Genomic DNA, 25,960 nt, shown 5'->3' on the forward strand with positions numbered 1-25,960 from the left:
TCGGAAGAAAGAATTTTACTAACTGACCAATGAAAAAAATGCTTCGAAGCATTTTTTCATTGTACCATCAAGTGGACTGTAGTCATAGTGAGATTAGTATTTTTTTTTTATTTCCGTGCTGTTCTAATCGATTTACGACTGCAGGTTTAGTATGAAAATAATCTTCATAGAAGCATGGTGGAAGGAGGTGTCTTCTTCCATCATGAGTAGAAGAAGAAGGAGGAAAAATATGTATATATGTGTCTCTCGTAATAATAAAACTTTAAAGCGTATCTATTATTTTCTTTTTCTAAGTATTTTTGAAATAATATAATTAGCTGAAATATTCTTGAATATTACTATTATATATATATATATATATATATATATATATATATATATATATATATAATATGTGCAATCTGCGATCCATCGGCTCAGCAAAAAATATAAAATCATATTTTCTATTGCAAACGAAATAATCCTATAAAGGTATAATATTATTTAATATCAAGCAATACTTTAGGCATATTCTTATAATATTAAATAATCCTAAAATATTAATGGATAGTTATATGTCCACTTCTGATGAATGTTATATGATTATTAAAAGTAACATTAATTAATGTTACTGTAATATTGTATAAACATTAAAAAGTATTTTAGTAACATTTACTTTAATTTGTAAAACTGTTACCATAGTTCAATTTAAGATTAAGTTTAAAGAAACTGACTGAAACTGATTTTGACGCGCAGTTGTAGAACTAGATACGTACATAAAATCACACCAAAATGTTATTTAAGTATTAAGATGAAGCATAGACTGATGAGACCTTTTTCGTTATTGTGAATTCAAATTGCATTTATATGAAAATAATATTAATAAATATTTTAATAATATTTCACGGATATTAAAGGCATAATATCAATGATTTTATATAAAGTGGACACATTACATCTATAAAATATTTCTATAATATTAAAAAATATATAATATCAAAATATTTCATTATTTTAATTTTTTAAAATAATATTTATATAATATTCTAAAAATATTTTGCGCTTGTAGGGAAATATTATTTTTGCGACTTGCAAGATCGATTTTATCTATTTTTAAAAATGATTCTCTGAAAATAATCCTTAAGAAAAGTTGCGAATAATTGTCACTCAAACTTTGTCTTAGCCGAGAAGATTTAAAAGACTAATAGTTAATCGTAAATTGCGTAAATTCAAAATAAAAGCGTATAATTTGTATCTTCAACATAATTTGCGAGGGATGTTTGTTATTCAGATAGTGGTTACTTTGATACTTTGACATATGAAGGAACTCAAGATCGATAATTACTAAATATTTCCGTCACCTGAATTTCAGTACACAGACACTGCGATATGCGGCGAGTCATATATCATGTACGCAGTGTGTAATTTACGTAATGCAAAGATGTATAGGATATACTATATACTATCATACTATCAGCAAAGAATATTTTCGCGTGACAGTATTATGATAGATTAGAAACTGAAATTTTCCAGAAAATTATGACTACAATTTTTTTCTTAATTCGGATCATCTTTTCTTAAAAATTTTAATTAAAAGCATTAAAAAATTTTAATTAATTTTTATAAATAAATTAATTTAAAAAATTTAATTAATTTCAATAAATTAATTTCAATAATCGCATATTACATATATAAGATTCGTTTAAATGGAAAAGATATTTGCAATTGGTCGCGCTCTCTTTCTCTTTTTTTTTTCATTTTCTTCAGAAAAATTATCTTCAAAACTTTTCAGAGTCCACGATTTTCCGGCAATGATGGTGAAAGACACCCCGTATGCATGCATACACATAAACCAGCGTCTTTGACCTCGTTCGATCCGGTCATGGTAGACATTCAGAAATATTGGGGTGGAACGTGCAGTCAGCGTGCAGACTTGTACTTGACGTATGTTATCGTGTGCAGAATTGTTCGAACTTATTCAAGGGATTTGGGATTTGCAGATACAAGTCGAGGGTAATGTGAAACTCGGAACGAGAATCGACATACATACAGAAACTCTTCGCTCAATGAGCTCTTACTTGTTAATAATATTGAATGGTATTCTCGCGATCATGGTCAAGTTGATGCTAACGATAATTGGTACACGAAGTACTCGATACATGTCTTGCGCCCCGGAGTCGTCGATGAATTATCGGAGCGTAAATATGCATGTGCATGACAGTTGAAAGCGGATATTCCGCGATACAAGCACACGATGTTTGTGCTGCAAATGGCAAAGTGAGACAATGAGTTTTCGAGGAAAGTTTCCCTTTGTTAATGTGCTCGACAGATAGGAATAAACAAAATCAATTAACGAAGCGCACGTGTTTCTCGACTCACGAATGAAATAATTGCGAACGATTATCGCATTTTCCATGCAATCTGTAAAAAAAGTACATCAGTTACAGTGATGAAAAGGGATTTATTTCTGCAAAATTGAACACCTACAGCTATTCAACGTGGCCTCGTACAACGACGTGACCTGGTGACCGAGAGTCTAAAGTTAAATAATTTCTAAAACTATTTTAAAGAGGATTGTCCATTGCTACTTTGTTCTGTTAGGTAAGTTTTTTCTTTGCATTATATACAAAGCTTTAGGAATATCTTCATATAAAACGTTTACAACGAATAATTAATGCACTATAATTAAAACTCCTGCACTGCAAATTCAAGTGTATAAAAAGTGATTTCAATAATATTGATGTGTGATTAGTTTATCATATAAAAATAATATTATATATAAATTACTATAATTCACACAAATATGAATTTATACTTTAGTAATCAAATCAGGAAAAACAATCCCAAACTTTTTTAACTCTTCGTTCCACTTTACAACGCACCCCAAATATTGTTCCAAATTAAAAACATAATTATAAATTGTTCCTCTTTTGAATTTAAAAATAAAATGTGAAATAATAAATGAAAATAATAAGTGTGAAATGTTTTTAACTAATATGTGAATTGTATGATTTTTAAATTTAAAAACTCAGATATTGTTCATAAAATATATTCAGTAGAAAAGTGCAATTTTAAAAAATAAAATGTGATCTTATAACTTGACGTAATTTTGTGTATCTCATGTTATACATTAAGTATTATTAGTTATTTACGAATATAATATGATATTATTTATGTTTTTCATTAATAATTATTTGAAAAATGTTTATCTTTTCAAATTTAATTATGACAATTAGTAATATTGAATTTTTTTAATGTCCTCTTAAGGAGTTGGTCATTTAATTTACACATTCAAACATGTAGTATAATGCCATTTTTACAAAAAACTAAACACACATATATTGAAATTACTTTTCACACACTTAATTGGGTCTGCAGTGTGCGACAGTATCTCGAGTACTAAATTTATGCATGCATATGTTACTTTTCTCTGTAGAAGCGATAACCGTTTCTGCATAAATCTAATTTACAAAACACGTAAGAAACATTTCGAGAAAGGGTTTTAAAACGATTTTTTTCTCTCCTACACTAATATCTTCTATAACTCGAGCTCTTCTCACGCTTCAACTCAGGCAGGCGAGCGTGAGTGAACGTTTTTCAAGCAATTACGTGCAATAAAGGGATTTCTGTCACCTTCCTTGGACATCTGATCGACGGAAAAAAAGAACGACGAAGCGAGAAAAACATTAATACTTATAGTTCCTTCCTTCTCTCCTGCCATAGCAAAGCTCGATTCGTCGTGCAAGCTTTGACACGTCTATTCCTGCCTTTCCGTGCTCTTGTTTTGATAATCTGCCAGTCGCACTTTGAGTCAAGTATTTCCATCAGCCAAACTTTGATTTCACGCCTTTAATAAATGATATATTTCGAAGGAGGTCGTTCCTTCATAGAATCAATGCGAACTTTAGCTTCCAAGTTTAGACTAATGAAAGCCAATCTATCATTTCGTGGAATCACATGTACGAATCTGTTCTATTGGCTGCGATCAATATTATGTTACCTCTTTCGTAATATGTAATTAAGTCTTAATAGCTTTTACTGTCGCGATTTATTTAACTATTGTATCTTGAACAAGGATTTATTCAACGAGGATTAATTGATCAATTTCTTCACCTCTAGATAAGTTACTGATAATTTTATCCATGGGAATATCTTCCAGATATCTTCCTGATATCTCATTATCCATGGATAATGTTATCTATAGAGATGAAAGAATTAGGGTCAGTTGTTCCATATTCGGATTAATTGTGTGATAATTTGTATTTTTTTTATCTAATGGATAAATAAAAGAATAAAAGAATATAAGAGTATGAAAGAACATCAGTTTTTAGAGTAAGTGAGTAAGAGAGTGAACTGAAGTTTATCGAAAGATGGAACAACTCAGCCTTAACCATAAGCATCTAAAATAAATCCAAGTGTTTAATCAAGTAAAAGTCGGAATAGCGTTGTTTTGCACGGCGGATCTACGGATCACGACGTCGATTTATACTTACCGGACGAATCTGCGGAAGGCCAGCTAGCTCGAGGGATAACCGGCGGCAGAACACTGAGCAACAAAAGAGGTAAACCGCCTCCAATACTTGGATTTCGTTGTGGGATCGAGGCGCTTGATGAGGTGTGTGACGGCTCTACTGGCTCCTGGGCCAACTGTTTTTCCAATCTAGCCAATTCCAATTCCAGCTGTGCCATCTCACGACGATAAACTCGGTTTTGCACCTCCACACGATATTGTAGTTCCCTGAAATAGGATTCTTTTTAAAGGAATGTCAAACTTTAAATTATTTAGACAATTTCCACTAACGTAAATATCATTTTCATATATAGGCGGCCTATTGCGGTTTTGGAAACGAGGTGAAAATGATAAAAATGAATAAATTCACTGTGTTGATCAATGAAGTTATAAATAAGTTTGTTTAATTTTGTAATTTTTCACCTCGTTTCAAGAACCGTAAAAGACCTCTATAGTGTTTATATATGAACTGGAGGTCAATTTTATAATTTTTTACGTGAAACTTCACATTTTATTTTTTACTTTTTATTTTTCATTTTTCACTCTTCGAGCTTTCACATGAAGCTTATTTCGCATAGCGTGATATTAATTATAAGTATATGTAGCTTATAAGTATATGCGCTAGTTTTTAAACTGGTAATCATAACCGTTTTTATTTTATAAATAAAAATATAGTAATCCATCTCACGAGATAATAAACTATCGCGGAGAGTAACACGGTCAGACTACACTTACTCTAATTTTCAAGTGTATTTATTAATTCTCTAGATTTCTATCTTTCAACCATCATAATTCATAATGAACAAGTTCACGTAAATAATTTCACATTTTTACGGTTGGGAGAGTTACATGATCCCGCGAAATCGTAGTATTTACGCAAAACTTTTCACGTTTCTTCTCTAGGGAAAAAATTATATGATCGACCTTTCGATGGTACAACCGGAAAAAGAATGATTCTATATAAAAAAATAAGTTGAAGGTGTAGAATAAAATTTTTTCATATAAGATTTTGTTTTTGAAAAGGTCAATTTTAAATATTCTCTGGGTATGGATTTTATTGATAAATTAAATTTTAAAATATCAGAACATATTAGAAAACATTCATTGTAGAAATTTATTTCGAAGAATAGAATTGTGTATTCGATAGAATGGGCAACATTTTTAATAATTTATAAATTTTTTAATAAAATTGTGCGTGAACATCTTGTATTTTCAATTACCTAGATATTACAATAATAAATACAAACATGAGCAGAGATAATAGCATACAGTGAGATTTATTAAATCGAGACATAGTTACATAAATGCATCCAGCGAATATATATTCAAAATGTTTTCGAAAACAAAGCCTCATATGAAAAAATTTTATTCAACATTTTCAATTTATTTTTTTATGTAAAATCACCTTTTCCCGATTGTATCAATTCATGAATATCCTGTATACATATGTCAATATATATATATATATATATGTATATATATGTTTATATATATATATATTTACGCGAAACTCTTCACTTCTCATGTTTCTTCTCTAGAGAAAAAGTTATATGATCTTTCGATGGTACAATCGAAAAGGGGATAGTTCTACATGAAAAAATAAGTTGCAGATATAGAAATACAATTTTTTCATATGAGGCTTGTTTTTGAAAAGGTCAATTTTAAATATTCGCTGGGTACGGATTTAATTGATAAATTAAAGTATATCTAACATTATAGATTGTAATCCTATAATTAATATATCTAGATATTTGTCAATATAAGATATATATATATATATATATATATATATATAAATATATACATATATATGCATATAAATTTCAAAGCGGTAAAAGCGCTCCCGTTTTACTCGGGAGAATTGGTCTACATTTATTCAGTAACAAATAACACAACAATTAATTGCTTTTTAATTTCATTTGCAAAATGAGTATGCTCAACGCCACAAAATCGAGCGAGGTAATGTGATTTCTCTTTCAGCATTCAGAAAGAACGTGAGGGAATTCTTATCCTATCTCTCCATAAAAGAATATTGCGTCTGGAGGTCCATTCGCTCCATCGATTATCCTCCAGTGACGACTTATAGGATGATATCAGGGAGTTTTATTATCTCTTCTCTCATTTTTTTTCTCACGTTTTAGATCGAAAAGACATCCGCTTGCCATTTACCTTCTGTCATCGGTGACGAATCTACGTGTGTTGCATTCGATCTTGAGACCAAGACTTTGCACGACCGGATCGGCTCTCTCTCCTGCCAGGATATTCGCCAATTGGGGCAAGAAGAGAAGCGTCAGAGTCGCCGTAGTCGAGGCCAGAATCAGGGCAGTGATCGTGACAAAAGCCAGGGTCGCGCGATCGGGCATCAGATTGGCTAGCACTACGACGATACCCGACGTGATTACCACGAAATACACGCTCATACCGATGTATTGCGAGTCGTTTAGGGCTGGAATTTTTACGTGCCTGAAATCATAAGCCATTCACTTATGTATAGTGTGTTCACTTATGTTGTGCAAACTGCCCAAAAAACACACCAAATCAAGAGAAAGACAAAATAATGTCAAAATGACGATTTTCGGTTACAAAATTTAATTGTTTATTGACTTTAAGCATTAGAATAAAGTCATTTTGATCTTTTATTGTTTGTGTGTTCCTTGGGTGATATTATTCAACGATATTATTCAACGCAATCTGACTTATTATAGTTAACTCTACGGGAGACACATGACGGAATGCCTCGGCGAACTGTTTTATTTAAATCGCTTACACTCAATCAAGAGATAAGCTAAGCAGGATTATAATAATATTTCCTGTGGGAACAGATATACAGATATTTGAGAAATTAATAGTGGGTTCACTTTCAAAACGGCATATAGTATGCAATAGATTATCTCTATTATCGGGGGAGCTGGCCTGCTTATCATGCAGTATCCGCAGACTTGGAAATGTCTTTATCCCTAAGCTCACCTTGTTTCCCAGGCCATGTAGACTCCGACTACGAGTAATAAACCTTTGTAAACGTAGAGAGCGCTTAACCAGCCGTTCGTATGCTGCGAACGGCATACCTCCACCTGCAAAGGCAAATAAAGGCACGAGTTAATTGGTTGCAGCTCGTTAATATAGTTCCTGTGGTGTAACCGTGACATTCGAGTCACAGCCGTCGCCAGAGTACTTCGCTTGAGATGGCGAAACGAGTTGGACATGAATTTCATATCAGTTACCTGAGGCTGATAGACGACCCCCCGGTCCTGTGGGCTTATTTCTAGGGTAAGATTTTGTAGGTGACGTTGCATCGGGTCCAAAATTACCCATAGGGTCACTACGACGATATCGATCACCAGGAGCATGCAGATCAAGAATATCAGCTGCGTATCCTGAAGCAGCTGTAAAGCACGAAGTGATAAGTGCGATTTGTGTGTCTGGTCAGGGCATCGATTCCGCAAGCATGCGGAAACGCGTAACTTTTCGATATTCTTTTCCTCTCGAAAAAATAAATATCAGTTTCGCGTTAGGTCACGTTTACCGAATGAGGAAGAAAAATTGTTTGCATGTCACTAACCTTGTTCTTAACGACTCCGCTCCGGCTTCTGGTGAAGATTCTGTGTACCCGATAAGTCTTCGTGAACATCGAGCCAAAAGCTAGGGAGAAGCCAGCTGACAGTAGGTACACTCTTGCCTGTGGATAAGAAACGTATGGCATATTTATATTAATTCTTATTTTTTAGGAAAGAACACTTATTGCAATCAGGCGAAACACTATAGGGATGAGCATTTTGTGATAATTGCATTTTGTAAAAAAAGCAATTTCAATTATCGCGCGTTTGTTTGCCAAGCCAATTCTGGATAATAAATAAATAACTACGCTGCAGTTCTTATTACGTATTTTAATTTGTAAAAAAATTGAGCTTTTTTGCAAACTTCAATTAGTTTTTTTTACAAAAAATTCTTAGATTTGTTTTAAAAGGATGCGCCTTCAATAATACAAGAGGTGTCCAGTATTAATGCGGAACGTGCGTATATAAATCAAATCGACGCCGATAATATTGATCACGTCGTCGAGGACGCAATATTCCTTCGTAATAGATGTTAATCACCTTGCACACCGTAGGATAATAACCATCGCTGTCGGGAAGTGTGGCGTCGTCCAGTCCCAAAAGTATAACAGCACCGTAGACCAGGCCACAACCAACGGCTGCCATATTATTTAGCCTCGGGCTTGAAAGTTTTATGCTTCTGCCAATATCCAGGAATAATGGACTTGAGTGATGTATCGTGACAATTTACATACAGATTCTTGGAAATCTAGCAAGCACGATCTTCAAGTAAGCTGTCTTCATTTATTTTAACTCGTAAAATCGACAATGTCATGTGTACCTACACTTACTCATTTCACCAATTTCTTTTTTAAGAATAATCAATAAATATTTGAAGATTGCATTCACGAATATTGTAAAAAGTATCCTCTGAGAAGAAAATAGTTAAAAATTTATTTTTGAGATGTAATGTTTATTTCACTGGATTAAATTCTTATTTAAATAACGCGGCAAAATAAAATTTTATTCTTAATAAATAAACCATTTATTTTAGTTTCTTACAATTGATTGATAAAATTTTATATAAAAATAAATAAAATATATATTTCGTCATCACAGTCAAATTTTTTATAATCAATAATAATCGATGAAAACGTCACGTATAAAATTTTCTCGAGAATATTTTTACTTTTTCAGTGTAAGAAAAAATGTACTAAATTTTAATAAATATTTGTTTGAATATAATCCTAGGCGAATTTATTAAATGCGAACTTATAATTCTTAATACAGGAACCATTAACTTGATTCAACTGTCCTTTTTTGTTTAGTAAATATTTATTTATCATAAATATAGGTGCTAAATTAATATTCAAACAAATATTTATTAAAATTTAGTACATTTTTCTCAGTGTATCACTTAGAATCTTAGATGTTCGCTCTTTCATATTTTCTACTTTATCAATTACATGAGGATTCATAGTTTGTATTGAATATCGAACTTACTTGTGCTTGCGAAAGTGAAGATTAAAGGCCAGAAAAGCGAGTGCCAAGGTAACACCGACGCTGGCGATGCAGGTGATAGCGAGGAACGCGGCGGGTGCAACTGTCACCATTCGTAATCTGCGTGCAAGAACAAACTCGATCACTCGACCTGCCGCCCTCGAGTTTGATGAATTATCGAGTTCGATGATGTTATCGAATGGGCGTGTAAATTAATTCAACACGTTATTATTCCATAATGTTATAATTGCTACCGCTCTTGTTGTACAATGCCTTACACTAACTCGCTGCAAACAGTAATTATCTGCAGTCGAATTATTGTCAAACGCGTGTCGAAACTAGCTAAATATTTGACGGTGGTAATGATTCGAAATACTCTACAGGTAACGGCGATTATTTTATTAAATAACATCTCGCTAGACATGAGAAGATCATCAATCCTTATTCTGAATTATTAAATCTGAATTGTAATAATAAGAGAGAGATCAGACGTAATGAAAATATGTGAAAATATGTGCTACTTTCAGTATTCTATTATTCTCAATCAAAAACTTTTCAAATATGATTCAAAACTTTTAAATATAATTACTGAAATATTTAGATTAGACATATCAATTCATTAGTTTGCAAATTAGGATGATCAAGACTTGATTTACCTAACAATAATTGAGCAGATCAATCAAGTATGATAACGTTGATAACGTTGATAATACGTACCGAAAGACCCTGCGAGCTGCTGGTACTTGCCCTTCGGGCCATCTTGTAGCCTCACATCCTGGACAGTTCATTATCAGTTTCTCATCTTCAGGAGTATAGATAGCTATTCTCTTAATATCGTGTCCTGTAATCGAAAAACTTTACTATCAGCCTCCGGAAGCGTGTCACGCTATCAGATTGCAGTTGGATCGATTAATAAAATTTCATCTCCGTGAACTTTTGACAACACAAAAATTAATATTAGTCATTGTTTAAGATTAATTCACTGCATGATTTCTAATTCAATATTTACTGTGTGCTTTTTATTTAGATTTCAATTTTTGAAATTCATTTGGATTCTACTTTTTAAAATATAAAAAAAATTGTAATTATTGGTGAAATAGCAAATAACAGAATTGCAAAACGAGACAGGAAGATGAATTTTCTAGGGATAAAGGCTATCGATTTTTACTTCAAACTAAATTTTTTTCTCTCTGCTCTATTCCGATTTCTCTTTCCTTTCATCGTGAATATCTAGTAAAACTGTTCCGTTAGTGTGTCAGAAAATAAGTAGCGAAAAGAGATCGAGACGTCCAAAGGGACGTTTATTCACGTTGGGAACGTAATTTCCTCTTCCTCTCTTTTGTTTGCACACCTAATATTTTCTTCTTTTTATTGCGGACAATTTTAAAGAAGAAATTAATTATCTTTGTAACATTTGAGACCGCGGTGATATATACAAAAATAGAAAAGAATTTAGAGTATAGTCCGTGCATAAAATGTCAACAATATTAAACAACTTAATTGTAATTGATCTTTCAAGCTTCATGCCAGTAATATTAATTCTGGCAAAACAGACGTGACTTTTTCCGAATGTTGATGATTATCTTCTTATTGGGGATAAAGTTACAGTGCACGTCGAAAGGGCAACGTTAATCAAACCGAAGCTTTAATTCCTTCCACCTCGTCGTTCGATGTCCTTAGAAAATCCATTATCCGCCTCCTTTTCTCTCGTATTCGTTCGACAATTTATCGGTCGATGTCAGTAAGCTTGGATATTCGCGAGGCAGGCAAAAGGTAGAGTGAAGCCGTGCGAACCTTGTCAGCATTGCTTTCACCACACCTGAGGCCGAAGTTTCAGTGAGAAACCTATTCGAATAACGGATTAAGCGCTATTCGATTAAGGTGATTGCTTCTAAAAGCGATCGTCTTACAGCAAAACGTGACACAGGGAAAATTACAATGTATTAATAGACATACACATACGCACAACATACATTACATAAAAAAAAATTTTTGTTTTTTAAAATGATTTTAAATCTTCTAGCGATAGTTGAAAAAATTAATTAAATTCTTTTACGCATCACATTTACATTAACATCATGTAATTATGTTATTTTATATATAATAAAAAATATACGGCAGAATAATATAACGTTAGCTAAGTGTAATAATTAATTCAATAATATTATGTAATAGAAAATTGATAATCTCTCTGTCGAATAATTCCGGAAATATAGATATTATCGTATCGCTCAATCATTATAAATGCTACTCATGATATTATGCAAATCGATTTGCTGACAATGCGATATCCTCCAAGTTGTCTTGTTTCGATGAATTAATGCATAATTAAAATAAAAATAAATTAATTTGATATAGGTGCTGTTGGAAGTAAATAGAAAAGTTGTAACTAACAATAAGCAAAAGTTATAGTTTTCTTACAGCATACAGTAGAAATACCGATGTCTTTTAAATTTTTAAGCAGACTTCTTGTGTTTGATTCTGAAATAAGATCTCGATTTCGATTTCTTGCCAAGTTCTTAGAAGTACAATCGATTATTGTGTTCTTTTCACAGTTACAATCAAAGGGAATTAAAGGAGAAAATGTCCAATTATGAATCAGATCGACGACTTCGATCCTCTTTCGTATCAGGATTTTTTATTCCAATATTAATCTCCGATACATTATTAAAATATTATATGATGATTATGGAATATCTCATGTAGTAATCATTTATATTTTCTTAAGAAATAACTTAGTATTATTTTGGGATATTATTTTTTTGTGTCTTGAATTACTTTGACGTTATACATTTTTTCAAAACAAGAATTAAATCAAAATAAAATGTATTCTGCACATTTTTCTCTTACAGTATTATTTGTGTATATGTATATATATAAATAAATATTATATGTAATATATATATATATACATATATACACTTTTTATACATAACGAATAACACTTTTCTTCATTAATTCACAACAAGAAAAAACGTATTCAAAGTTGGTACAAGTATTTAATAATTTATATTGAGCTATTTCAAGACGTCATAAACTGTATACAAATCAAAAAACCAATTGGATAAATAAAGATAAGATCGCTCGAGTTAAAATACATATTCTAAATTTGTCTTTAGATCATAAACCTTTTATGCAGATTTAAGGTTTCAATAAACTGTTTATCATATAACAAATGCGCAAACCCAGTCTTTTTACCAATTTGTTATTATTTTCATTATACAAAGTGTCTTAAAGTATCACTTTGGAGTACTCTAGTCGAGGATTTTCTCTTACAGTACCAAGAACAGTTAGCTGTGTCGCATCAAATTTAATTGAGGAGCAACAAAGAATAGTCTTGTTACATTTATTCTTTCTACTAGAATCAGCAAATGCTCGCAATTTATACTATCCATGCTGCCTTTTATTTCTCTCTGTCTCCACGTTTATGTGGGTTTCTGCCTCATGCATCTCGCAGCGCTTAGATTCATTTTACATGAACTATAATTCGCAATTGAATTCGTAACAGAATTTTATATTCATAATTCTCTTATGCAAAGAATATCTTTAAAATAAAAAATTCTACGCAGTATATTAACAAAATTTAGAATAAAATTCTATAGTGGATTCTCTCCTAGAAAATTCTGTCGCGCATTTTAAATCGAGTAAAATGGCCTTTATAGCTCCCTGCATACAGCAATTTGTTTACCTTTCAGCGCGTCGCATGAGCTTGCTTGCTGATTTCGCAAGTTCTCAGCGCGATTATCACTTGGTAGCAGGAAAGAAGAAGTGGCGAGCGTGAATTTTATTACGGTATAATAAATTGTCGACCAATCTCTCGGATTGTTCGCCCGGATTACGTTTCAGACGTAAATGGTAGATAAAGGGATCCGTAGTCCACGGTTTTATGGACAGTTTTATCTTTTTATTTTTTCACGTCCGTCATATTCCGTCAACATCGCGACGCAATTTCTCCAGCGAGCGCACGCGCGCTATAATATTTCATGATAAACCCGCGCCAACGGACGCAATGACCGCTCTTTTGCGTGCTTAATCCCGTGTGCAAATTGGGCACCACGAATTTCGGATTCATGCCGCACCAGCAATGCTTGCTCTATAGCCGAGCAAATAGATCGATAGAGCACCTCTCGAAGCACAGAAATTGCGTCCTTCTCGAGCGACCGCGGTTACAATAAGGTAAAGAAGTAAGGTAGACGCGAACGGCGGCCGATAGTGAGTAATGAGAAAATAGCGGAAATGACAAAGTGAAATAAACGACACGATAGATGCTGGTGACGTAATCGCAATTGCCTTCGAAACAAGCGACAAATTTATTTGCTCGATTCCTACTTCTGCATGATTGCCGAGGATAATCGGACAACTCCATTACCTCTCCGTCGTAATAAGTAAAATGAAGTTCAATTGTGCGCTGCCCTTTTTTCTCCCTTGCATCTGATTTTTTCACTTCATCATGATATCAGATAATTTGCTTTATCAAATTTTCTCTCAAAGATATCGAATCAAATCAGTATTCGTGACAGCTCATCGTACAAGAATTTTTTCTATATCACTAAGTTCAATTTTCTACGTAACCCTCTCATTGGCCCTTACAAGGTACTTCACTATTCAGTTACTTCACCCCATCATCCTTGATGTTTCCCGCCTTCGTCTATTATTATTTTCTCAAGGATACGATGTCAATTGATCGACGCCATTTGATTTGTCGTACAAAAAGTAAGTATTTAGTTATTTCTTTTTACTTATTCCTTTTCGTCTATCCTGCACGATTGCAATATACTGGGTTAAAAGTCGCACAAGTCTCGACAATGGGAGGTTTACTATTTGCCAGAACTTGATAGATTGCGGCAGGATTTGACACAGTTGAAAATGAGTGTACGGCTAAAAGAAACAAAAGAGAGAAAGATCGAAGACAAGTCACAGGTGGTATAAACGCGATGGCAGTCGATGCTATTTAATTTGTCCAAACAGCACCGATCTTTTGCACTGGTCCTGTCTGTAGTTGCCATTCGCGTCAGTTCATTGACTTTATCTAAAATCGATGTCGCTGGAACGATCCTAAAAAAGAAGTCGTTTCTTTGCGCGACTCCGAGTAAGGGTTAACGAGCTGGGCGATGAGTCCATAATGTACCACAGACGGCGGTCGTGCTATCAGAAAGGCGTGAAAATGGCAAAAGATTCTCGGGTTCAGCGCTCCCGAAAATAAGAGAGAAGTTAGTGGTTTTACGCGAGAAAATTGGTAAGTTTTTAACCCTCCTTACATCACTCATTTCTTAATAGAGAGAATACTTCTCTCCTTCGCGATTGTTTTTGCCCCAACTGACACGTGACTAATGATTTCTTTACTGTGATATACGAAGTGGAAAATAATTCTCGTGAGTTTCGAAGAGTTTTTTATCGTGAAGATATTGCATGAAAACATTGCAGGATTACGAGCCCTGAAAATAAAACGCTTTGTGCCTTGAAATATACGAACGATCTTGTTGGAGAGAATAAAGAGGAAGAGAAAGAGAGAGAGGGGGGGGGGAGGGAGGGAATAACATAAACTTTGTGGTATTATGTATCAAGAGGGTCTCAAAGTTTAACAAAATATTTTGTACTACCTGCCTCTCAGTTTCTTTTTGTTAAACTTACTACAATGAGAAGCGATGTTCTAAAATTTGTTACGCAAATTTCGCATGTTAAGATATAATTAACAAGTTTCTGTAATGGCTTTTAATTTAATTAACGTTACGTCTGTTAAATTAACAATTAGAAATATTATTGTATACAGAATTTATAATAAATTTTAAGCAAATGATGAAACCTTCGCATATGTTTAAAATGCAATTGTAGAATGGAAGAAATATATTAAATATATGAAATATATTAAATAAAATATATATATTTCTAATATATTTTTAATATATTTTCGAGAAAATAGACAATATATTCATACAGTATATTCATATTTTTAATATCCAAAAAATGTGTTCATATTTCATATGAAGACAAAAATACAGAGGATGTTATCTTCTATTATTGGAGCTTTTAAGAGATTGTTCGGGCATGGCTTTTAGTCGAACAACAGGCAGGTAGAGACAGAAATGCAGAGAATAATGAATCGCGGCCTCAATTCTGAATGCGCATCGAGGATATGTGAAAGTGAAGCGATACTACTGGATATAGGTGACACACTGCGGAAATATTTCCGCCTATTATCCGCTGCATGCATTGCCGGGGTGCGAGTGAACACGCGTGCCCGCGTTATGCTGCGAGGAGGCTTGATTTCGCGAGGAATTCTATCGTTGGAATCGTGGGAATACCGGAGATCGGTGCTTCCATGGACTACTCAAATTATGCATTGGCATTGTGTGTTGACCGGTAAGAGAGAACTCTTGACCTATTGTTCGTCGTCGACGGTGGATTTCGGTTCGCACCGCGCTGGCTGTGGAATCCCGAACGAAATCGCGTATACATTTGCACAAGACGTTTCTATTCTCTTCAACACACGAAACAGGGCTTATTTATTGATTATAAGTAAGCGACATATAAATCCGCAAACGGAAAATATTGCGATGAACATACATAAAATTTCATCTGAATTTTGCGCACGTAAACTTTCGTCGTTGCACCGTCCCATAAATCTCGTTTTCCGATGCAGATTTTCAAGCACATTTGTAGCTTCACGTTTTGGATTTACAGACAAATTTGTATCTATTCAAATTTTTCACGCGTTTGTATTTGTGTACAATGCACTTAGTATTTTAACGCAATTTTTAGTTAGCGTTATGGAAGTTATATAAATACGTGACATGGAACACAAACGTGTTTCTTTGATTTATCTCAGACGAATCTCCAGTCGTATCTACTAAATGATTAGCCCGGTTGAAATTGCAGTGCAGTTTGGTCGGTGGAGCAATCTCTTTCTCTCTCTCTCTCTCTTTCTCTTGCATGAAATTAATTATAAAATTTCGACGAGGACATGTGGACATCTCCCGTGAGAATAATACGAAAGCAATTACGACGGCATTTATCTTGGTTTTGTGCGGCACCGTATTTTCCATTATTTGACCACAGCACACGACGAAAGGTAGCTGACGCACACGTTGTAATTACAAACGCATTAATTACCGTAACAGCAGCCAAATAGAACAGATTAAAAAAGGTGAATCTTCAACGTAAAATTACTCGTTAATATCGGTAATATTATTAGCGCGATATTTTCTTCTTTTGTATGTCATTATCATCGCTGCCGGCTATAATTTGATAAACATATGTCGTGTCTTTATATAATAAAGTCGACTTTTGACGTTGAAAAAAGTATCGATTTAATCAAGTGATATTATTGAAAATATATCTCATTGTCAGCTCTCTCTCTCTCTCTCTCTCTCTCTCTCTCTCTCTCTCTCTCTCTCTCTCTCTCTCTCTCTCTCTCTCTCTCTCTCTCTATCTCTTTCTCTTCGTGTCTCTTTGATTTTGCATTTTTTTTTATCGATTTCGATGAAAGTCCATCCTCATTAATAATGCATTGACTTTTTGCTAACGTAGAGGATCGTCGATTCGATAAAATGCCAAGTATTGTCAATCGCATTACTGCGGGATTCACGGCAACTCCATTTCGTAGCTCATATCTCCAGACGGAGACTACGATTCCGTCGTATCCGGGCAAGTATACATAAATCGCGACGTTGGCCAAGCTGATATTTACTCTGCTCCGTGTTCTCGCAACGCGAAACCTCTGAAAACCCCTTACGAGCATTAAACTTTGGCGCCGAGACGAGGGATTTAAGCGGTTCTTTATTTTCAGGATTTGTTAACTCTCCGCCAACCGCCACGGGGCGAACCTACCCCCAGGGAGTTCTATATATGCGCGACAGAAAAGTGAAATCGTGTCGAGATACTGTTCTAACGTGACGCTGCAAAAATTAACTGAATATGCAATTCGCCGTTTTTATTTTCGTCCCGTTACCGACTACGGCTTGTGCTTTAATATATGAGAATTTATGATAACCGCGCAATAACTTCATCATAAGCGGATTTCACGCGTCGAAGGAATCGCTTCCGCTTGCATAATTTCGATTAACTTTCGTCTTATTTTATTTGCTTATCAAGTGGTCAGTATTATATCGATCAGCGGCATCTATTCGTAATAATCCTGTACGGAGCAGGAATTTATTGTGTAGAGAAAAAATTTTGTACATTTTGTGTACGCAAATTATAAATAGGATGAGAAACAGAAAGCATGAAGCGAAAAAGTTGTATAAACACAAACAGACTATCGAGGGGTTGTAAGGGGTTGGTGGTGAAATATTAGTCAATTTATACTAGAAAATAAATTCTGCAGGAACTTTTTCTCACGTTTCGTCAACTCCATGTAGGAAAAAAAAAAGGAAAATCCATTAGTTTTTGCCATTAGTGAAATATCACGTGGTAAATGGCTGAATGTATTAAAAGATTTAACATTATATTGGAAATCTATACGAAGATTTATTCCAAAGCATTTAGTGTGATCGTGATTGATTGTAATTAAATATTGAGGCTAAGGCAAATAAATCGATTTTCACGACGCAATATATCTAATAATACAGTCGATTATTATAATATGTTCGATAAATATGTTCGTTTAGAACCATAATAATAATATCATTCCCAAAAACACGCATTTATGTTGAATTCATTTCAACATTAAAACAATAATAAAATAAATGTTATGAAAGAAAACAAAGCGCAGTATAAAATTAAAAACAAATATTTTTTTGGCAACAATATCGAGAAATAGATAAATATTGTCTATATTTTTGGCAACTGCAATAACTCACCTGTTTAATTGATTTAATCCAAAACGGCGGGATATAAGAGATCGATATGTATTGATATGTGTTAAATTATTCTGCAGATTTTATTCGATTTCTGCAGGAGACATTTGGTTTCCCATATTATGACATTTCGTTTGTATAATAAATAGTATTAGAAATAACGAATCGTGATATACAGTATTATAATTACTATCTTGATGGCTGAATTATAAACACGTACATTTTTTTTTAAATTAAACGTTGTGCCAATTGTGAATATTTAACTTCGAATTGAGTTTAAAAATATAAAAAAGAAGATAAGAATTCATTGATAGTGTCACAAGTGCAAGAAATGTCTGATTGCAATTTTGAGTACAAGAGGCACTCAGTTTTATAATTTAATACCAGTTTCGTAAAACGCAAAGTTAGTAGTTGCACGGTCGTGTTGCGTCGAGTTAGTAGTTTGCGAAGTCTATGCGATTTCTCTCAGGCGTTTCGGACGAATGGGAATGTCGTGGGAGTTTTCATGTCGATTTGTTAGTGGTACAGCAGAATGATGACTTTAGCTCACGATATAAACATGTAATAAAATCAACAGTTATCTAGGAATTAATATTATTTAAACAATTTTATTCAATTTTTATTTTACAAACCAAAGGTTTGAAAAAATGTCTGAATATATAAATAACATAATTTGTTGAATCATAAGGAAAGGAAGATGCAATGAGCCGATATTATAAATTATAAGTGCGTAATTTTGTAATTAACTAAATTACATTATTATCAAGGAGTATATATACATGTAAGTTAAAAATAAACAAATGTTTCGATCAGCAGGTTTTGGTCTTCCTCAGTGTTCATGTAATAACAAAAAAAAAAGACAAATTTACAGAGCAATCATGATAGACGCTCTAGATTAGTGTTACAAAAATCGAAAAAAACATATCTTCATCAATTTGTATGTTATTTTCAACATAATGCGGATATTAGAGATAAACAATCCGAAAATTGTAAGGTTTCAATTTGAACGTAGGCAGCAAATTATAGATACAGTTAACTGTAATAGTTATAAAAACGGAACGTAAGATGTTGTAACTAATATAATGAAGCAGACAAATTAATTTTTATGTATTAAATGAGGAGAAACTTTCGCAAACTTGTCATACTAATAAGCCAACCGTACCGTAAACAAGTCATAGACATAATTATTGTTGTAATTAAATTATGATAAATTAAATCACGCTGAGAGTCAAATCAGATGGTGGTCATATAGTTAGACAGTTCAAACAAAAGTGATGTTAACTGTTACAGCAAGTACTACAGCAAGACTAATATACACAAAGAATGAGATTCAAATTAAATAACATTAAAAGTAGCGTTTAAATTTAAAAGTAAGTACATTATAGTTTATATTATGCCAATTAAAAAATTTTAAATTGAAATTATAATTACGCATTAAATGAACGATTAATTTCAAACTTAAATTACAAATTGAAATTAAATTAAAATTGAAATTTAAAGATTATAAATTAAAATGAAAAAGCATCACAATTTTTTAAGATTATTAATTAAATCATTATATAAAATATTTAAAAGTTTACAGTCGTTTTGCAAGTTCAGGTCTCTCCTGAGATTATTTAGACACTAACCTAGTTAGAACATTTATATGATCATTTTGTAAAGTTTTTTTTTGTTATTACATGAGTAAAATTAAAGACTGAGGAAGACCAAAAATGATGATCGAAACGTTTTTATCCTTGACTTATGTACACTCCTTATTAATAAAGTAATTTGATTAATTACAAATACGTGCTTATAACGGCGTCGGTTTTCTTTCCTCGAATTTATTATCACATTACTGACCCTTTATTACTTCTAATAATTTGCTAAGTCACATGAAAAATGAAGGAAAAAATAATTACAAAAATAGCTTATCTTTGGTGACAAATATAAACGAAATTGTGATAGATATATTGTAGTACATTATACCTACATTCGATTCTCTTTGCGCACTTTCTATACATATACGATTAACTTTATTTATGCATATGGCATATTGGAAAAGGTAGTATTTCGCTGAAATAGAGAGAGAGAGAGACTTTATAAGTGCATATTGCAATTAAACAATTATTATGACAGTGTTAATGAATAGAATTTCCATTTCCAGTGCGTGGCTGTGGACACATTTATGAATAACAGAGAGAAGAAATGACCAGGAAGAAAAGTAATCATCGCGACGTCTATCAGAGTACATCGCGCGGCACGATTTCTCAGCTAATGTTTCTCTGGATTAATTAACGTTATATTCGAGCGTGACAAGTTACTGTAGCGTTAATGATAAAAGAGAGAGACTAATTTTTAATTTAACGTAAATGTCAGTGTCGACTTACTGTGCACGATTATTTTTAAACGCGGCCGTTTGCGCGCCCGTTGACAACAGAGTCAGAGGTGGCGATTACAATAAAAAATGTAAGATATATATTTTTACACACATTTTGGTGATATTGCTGCACATCAATTTCAGAGACTCATATAGGTACATGTACGGGATATAGGCAACCCCTAGGGTATAATATCCGAGGTATTCTACCTGAGGGTATAGTCAGACTACTAGTCTCTTGAGGATATAAATAAGGAGACATGCGTAAATCACATATTCAAATCGTACTCCCCCATTTACTAGAAATGAGAAATCGTAATACACAGTATTGCAGCTCAAGCGCTACAATCACTCGAACAAATCACCTAAGGATGTCGAAAACTTTTCGAATCAAGATGTCAGGTGTTTCTTGAAAATTTTTCAGTGTGTCTGTGTGTGAAACTCTCCATATATAATCGGGAAACGTAAAGTTTCTCCACATCGAGCGTGGGACAAAAAGATTTTCTACAAAATAAATACAGGTGGTGGATAAAGAGTAAACAAAGTTTAGACATTTCAGACATTTGGAAATCAAAAAAAGAAGAAAAAGAAAAATACGTTGTCACGTACTCATATTACTTTTATATTTCATCATGACTATAGTAATTATATAGAGATATATATACTTCATAAATCAATCAATAATATTTGCTGCGCTCAATGTACTTTATTAATACCATTCACTTAAGTTACGTGCGTAATAATAACGCGATTAATTCCCAATATAAATTGCCCGATATACACAGCTTAGTACATGTAATTGTCATTGGCGTTCATTTAAATGCATAAGATACTTAGCGGATCATATCACTTGCAAAAATTGGAGCAATATGCGCAATATCGATAACAGAGAAATCGGTATCTCTATATCAAAGCAAGAGACGAATAATCTTGTTTCAAGATACGTAGCGATCACATAGCGTATAAAGCGATTTCTGAAAAGAAGATTACGTTTTCTGTTCGAGAGGACGCGTACTATGTGACGCATGCACATACGAATTCGCAATAGTGATAGACCGAGATAGACTTAAACCACAGCGTGGAAATGCTCGTAAACAAAACGCATTAGCGAGATGCTAGACGCGCAATTCATAATAGAAAACTCATAAATTGGATTATACGCGCGTCCATGCGTCAGTTGTCCTCGGCATAGAATATGCGATATGCCGCATCGTTAGAATCACGCCATTGTCTGTGCTAGTTGTATCGTTTCATCGTGTACCCTAGTGTAAGCTCTTGCTGTTCATTGTACGTTTAACACCGTTATTGACATTTGGGCAGAGTGGATGAAGCGTAAAGTCCAGAGAATACAACGAAATGTACTATGGGTCGTCATTGAAGTTTCGATTCGCGTCAACAAATGGTTTATCGTATCAAAACTTGCTAAACCGATAATTTCCTGATTCCTTAATTCACGTCGGTTGATTTATTAAATTCGAGAACTCTATTTGGAAAGAACAATTCTGAAGATAACTTTCTTGGACCGCCAAAATAATTATGTAGGACGTTCAAACTGATTGTTAAAATGTCAAAACTTTATGCAGCATTGCTTAGAATACTTGAGATTCTTACATAATTGTTTTAATGGTTCAACAAAATTATTTTCTGATCTGTACTTTATAGTTTAATTTTTAAAGTACTTCAATAAAGTCGTTTATCTTTATTTTTTAAAAACACATAAAACTTACCATGCATCTGATAAAACGCTGTGATGCCAACGCGATCTGCATCGTCGAAGGAAACCGGACCCTATAAACACAATAACAATAAATATGAATGTATGAAAGTACAATTAAAATAACGGGGTGTCATAAAATATAAAAGATAATTACGTTTTATTATTGAAAAGTAAATCGAATCACGTATTCATTGTAAGTTAGTTATAAATAAATTAATCACATCGTTATATTGATATTCAAGTCAGTTAAAGGATCTCTTCTAAAAATTTATCGCTTTTAAAAAAAAAGAAAGCTAAAATAGTCACGGTCTACTATTATTTACAACTAATCTTGATTTTAAATTTAGCCCATGTTCTTCAGCTTAACATTCGTTAAAAGTTCTTCATCTTCGATTATTATTGAAACTTTAAAAATCGCTTGATATTTCTCTTATGAGAAACTTAGCACTGAGTTAATAAAAAAGGACCTACAAATAAAAGTACGTAGAGTGTCCTGTATATACGGACTTGTGTGAGGTAATTTTGTTCACTTTCCCGTGACGTTCTTCAAGTTTCGTGGACGTTCGAACATACGTAATAAACGGCCTCTCTTTCCATGTTTTATTTATTCTTTGGCTGTACGGACTCACCGAAACTCCGATAAAGCGCAGATCCTTAAGCTGCTTCAATAAAAGCTTGGTGAGGTCCTTCCTCGTGTGAGCGTACTGCGCCATACTCTCGTTCCGTCGGTTTAAAAGGACTTCAGTTTTGGCGAGGGCGAGTGCCATGGCCCATACGGCATCATAGGTTTGACCCGCGAATTTCGAGTGTACGACGCCTGTATTATTCAGCTCCGAAGTAAATTTTTTGCTGGTCTGCAAAATGAATGGAATCGACGCATAAAGCGTTGTCGGACGGCTCGCAAAACATTTCGCGTAGTCGTATAATTAAAAAAGAAAAAGTGGAAGAGACGGGACGTTTGAATCGACTGACGAGCGAGCGTTAATTTAATTTGTCGTTCGCGTCAACAACGCGTGTATTCCATTTGATAAAAAGCGTGTTGCAAACGTAAAGAAAAAAAATATGTTGTCGGTCGTTAATTTAATTTAAATTTCAATAATATCGATATCTGCAGGATACTTACACAAAGAGGAAGAACGAAAGAATTTTAATTTTTAATAATGTTATCTTTATTTGAAGCGACGAAGCGCATCGTAAGCCGGATTAGTGAGAATGTCGCAGTACGATATTCATCGGAATAAATTTGCGTAGCAAGTAACAAGGATAGCGAAAACTCTTATTCGTTGAACTTGCCGCAGCAAATCTGATTAAACGACTACAAATCACATTTTATTATAGATTAGCACACAGTAAGCACTCTTGAGCTTTTCTATATGCCACATTAAATTTACTAGAAAAACCAATCGAATTACTATTTTCGTAATACCCGTTGAAATGTCACGTGGTGTGTTCTTACATTTATAATTTTACGTTCAGAAGTTAGAGAATTGCGCACTGTGTATGAAAGAGAAAATAATACGTCGAATCTTTCCCTTTATGTTCCGCATACTCGAGATATTTTTCCAGCGGTTTAACTTTCGGAACGCATATCTCCTTTTAGCTCGTAGGCTGAAAAATTAGAACAATTTATTCTTGAAAAAATGTTAAACTTATAATTCTTTTTATACGTTACTGACTAATATCGAATATATTAGAACATCATATTGAACACACAATTTATATATTATTATTAATGATACTTTTAATTAGATTACGTGGACTTAAATATATATTTTGCATTGCACTTTGAACTTTTCATCGATTTAAATGTAGTTTCCCATGTTTTACCTATTTCTAGATTGAGGACACGGAATAAACAAGTGAATGGTCGGATTAAATGATTCAAATAATGGAGGATTATAATATATTGACCGCGTATTTCTAATAATTTGGTATTTTTCGCAAAATTGCGTTTAATATAATTAATATTGTAATAAATGTTGAGACAGTGGATATAATTTTTTAAACTTTTTAATCGGAGATAGATAATCTTATATTCATTAAAAGTGATATAGTCTTACCTTTCCAATAAGAAAAACATCTTGTTACATTTTTTCTACACAAAGATATTAATAATTATTGACATATGATTTTGATATAACGAAGATAGCGAGTTTTTCACTCGATATATTGTTTCAAAGCACTTGTATTACACGTGTTTTTTCATCTGTTTGTTTTTAGAAACGTGTTTGTGCACCTATTAAATTACATTTTAAAAAAACGCGCAGCGTTCTTTCATGATAACAGTAAATTTTCTGGTGGTAAAAGGTTTTTATTGTAATATGTCTTCTGTCTACCAAAAAGATACGCTTCCTTATATATGCTTATTTAGCATCGTAAAAATTATTACTGCACATAAAAAATCATTTTTTTTTATCACCCTGTCGTGTGGAGAAATTACTCCGATATGCGGCGAAATTATTCATGTTGATATCGCGGGAGGAAACGTGTCCCAGAACGTACTCGGGACAGATATCTATATTGGAACCGTGTTCGGGGAAGACGTCGGTCGGATGTGAAAAGTGTGATGTGTATAATCCACATACGGCGTCGCAACGCTATTTTTGCGATTTGTTATTTTCGAGAGTGCTCAAAATCGAGGATGACTTTTGACACGAATGTCGATTGCGGCGGCTCGTCGGTCGTCATTAGGCTGATTACTCGCTTCCGAAAGGTGCGAAAAAACGTTACGATCTAGTGGATTTTTTTTTCACTTTGACGATTTTATTGCGCGAGCCTTTAATGGAACAGAATGGAAGGCACGTCTATAGCGGGGCAAGACCTCTAACTTTCTTCGTTGCATACTCTAATTTCCGCTCGTGGGACTTCATTTATTAAGTGTTAGGGATTGTAGCAGCAACCAGCTAGGCGTTATTATTGCAATGGCCCTGCGACTAAGCTTTCTCACATCTTCGCTTTCGCTTTTATGGTACGCGGAATTCTGCAATTATCGCTGCCGTTAACAGTAGCGGTGTGAAAGGATCGTTATCTATTTTTCTTTTATTAAATTTGTTGCCTCATAAACGTGGAATGCTGTAAATGTAATTGTTGTTCGGGATAAAACTTGTCGAAGAATACATATAAATCAAAGGAAGCAGCTGGAAACTTGGAAAATTGTATAATGTTGAAATTAGTTTGTGACAATATTGACAATTCAATATAATGCAGTTTATTTATTATTTATTAGGGGAGAAAATCGTACAGATGATTAAATTAACTTCCATTAATTTCTTAATAAAATATTTTCTTTTAAGTAACAGAAGTGACGTTTAATATAAGTTTTCGTGCGATCTATCTAAGGCCTCCAATTTTATAATTAATATTTAAACTCTTTTTGAATACAATAAAAAAAAATTAATGAAATATTATTGAATTATATTGTCAAAAAGTACAGAGAATTGGATAAATCGTACTCTTATATTGTACTTACATTTAAGATGAGATACGTAACATGTTAAAATTGAACAGTTGAATAATATTTTATAATTGTTATTATATTTTAATGTTTATATAAAGAAAGATATATTT

General features: G+C 33.2%; 1 protein-coding gene and 1 long non-coding RNA gene across 3 annotated transcripts in view; one reads left to right on the forward strand and one right to left on the reverse strand.

Annotated features, from left to right (window-relative positions):
• The window catches only part of GABA-B-R3 (gamma-aminobutyric acid type B receptor subunit 3), an 80,887-nt gene that overhangs the window by 4,742 nt on the left and 50,185 nt on the right, over positions 1-25,960 (reverse strand). The window contains exons 7-17 of one of the 2 annotated variants that reach the window (XM_087413000.1): positions 23,023-23,247; positions 22,404-22,464; positions 10,240-10,363; positions 9,526-9,642; positions 8,584-8,722; positions 8,049-8,165; positions 7,711-7,872; positions 7,457-7,560; positions 6,659-6,952; positions 4,473-4,717; positions 1,719-3,625 (exon numbers count right to left, since the gene is read on the reverse strand). In XM_087413000.1, the coding sequence (XP_087269126.1) occupies positions 3,609-3,625; positions 4,473-4,717; positions 6,659-6,952; positions 7,457-7,560; positions 7,711-7,872; positions 8,049-8,165; positions 8,584-8,722; positions 9,526-9,642; positions 10,240-10,363; positions 22,404-22,464; positions 23,023-23,247 (1,605 nt within the window). In that variant the 3' untranslated portion in view covers positions 1,719-3,608. Of the gene's footprint in view, positions 1-1,718; positions 3,626-4,472; positions 4,718-6,658; positions 6,953-7,456; positions 7,561-7,710; positions 7,873-8,048; positions 8,166-8,583; positions 8,723-9,525; positions 9,643-10,239; positions 10,364-22,403; positions 22,465-23,022; positions 23,248-25,960 lie in introns of those variants that run through there. The other variant, XM_087412999.1, reaches the window with a different exon arrangement.
• Positions 2,503-7,128, forward strand: LOC147907439 (uncharacterized). Its single transcript, XR_015547271.1, has 2 exons — positions 2,503-2,580; positions 6,631-7,128. It is a non-coding gene; the product is annotated as an uncharacterized LOC147907439 (long non-coding RNA).

This window comes from Acromyrmex echinatior, chromosome 14, assembly GCF_024713525.1.
Source record: "Acromyrmex echinatior isolate Ae372 chromosome 14, ASM2471352v2, whole genome shotgun sequence".
NCBI classification, from domain to species: domain Eukaryota; kingdom Metazoa; phylum Arthropoda; class Insecta; order Hymenoptera; family Formicidae; genus Acromyrmex; species Acromyrmex echinatior.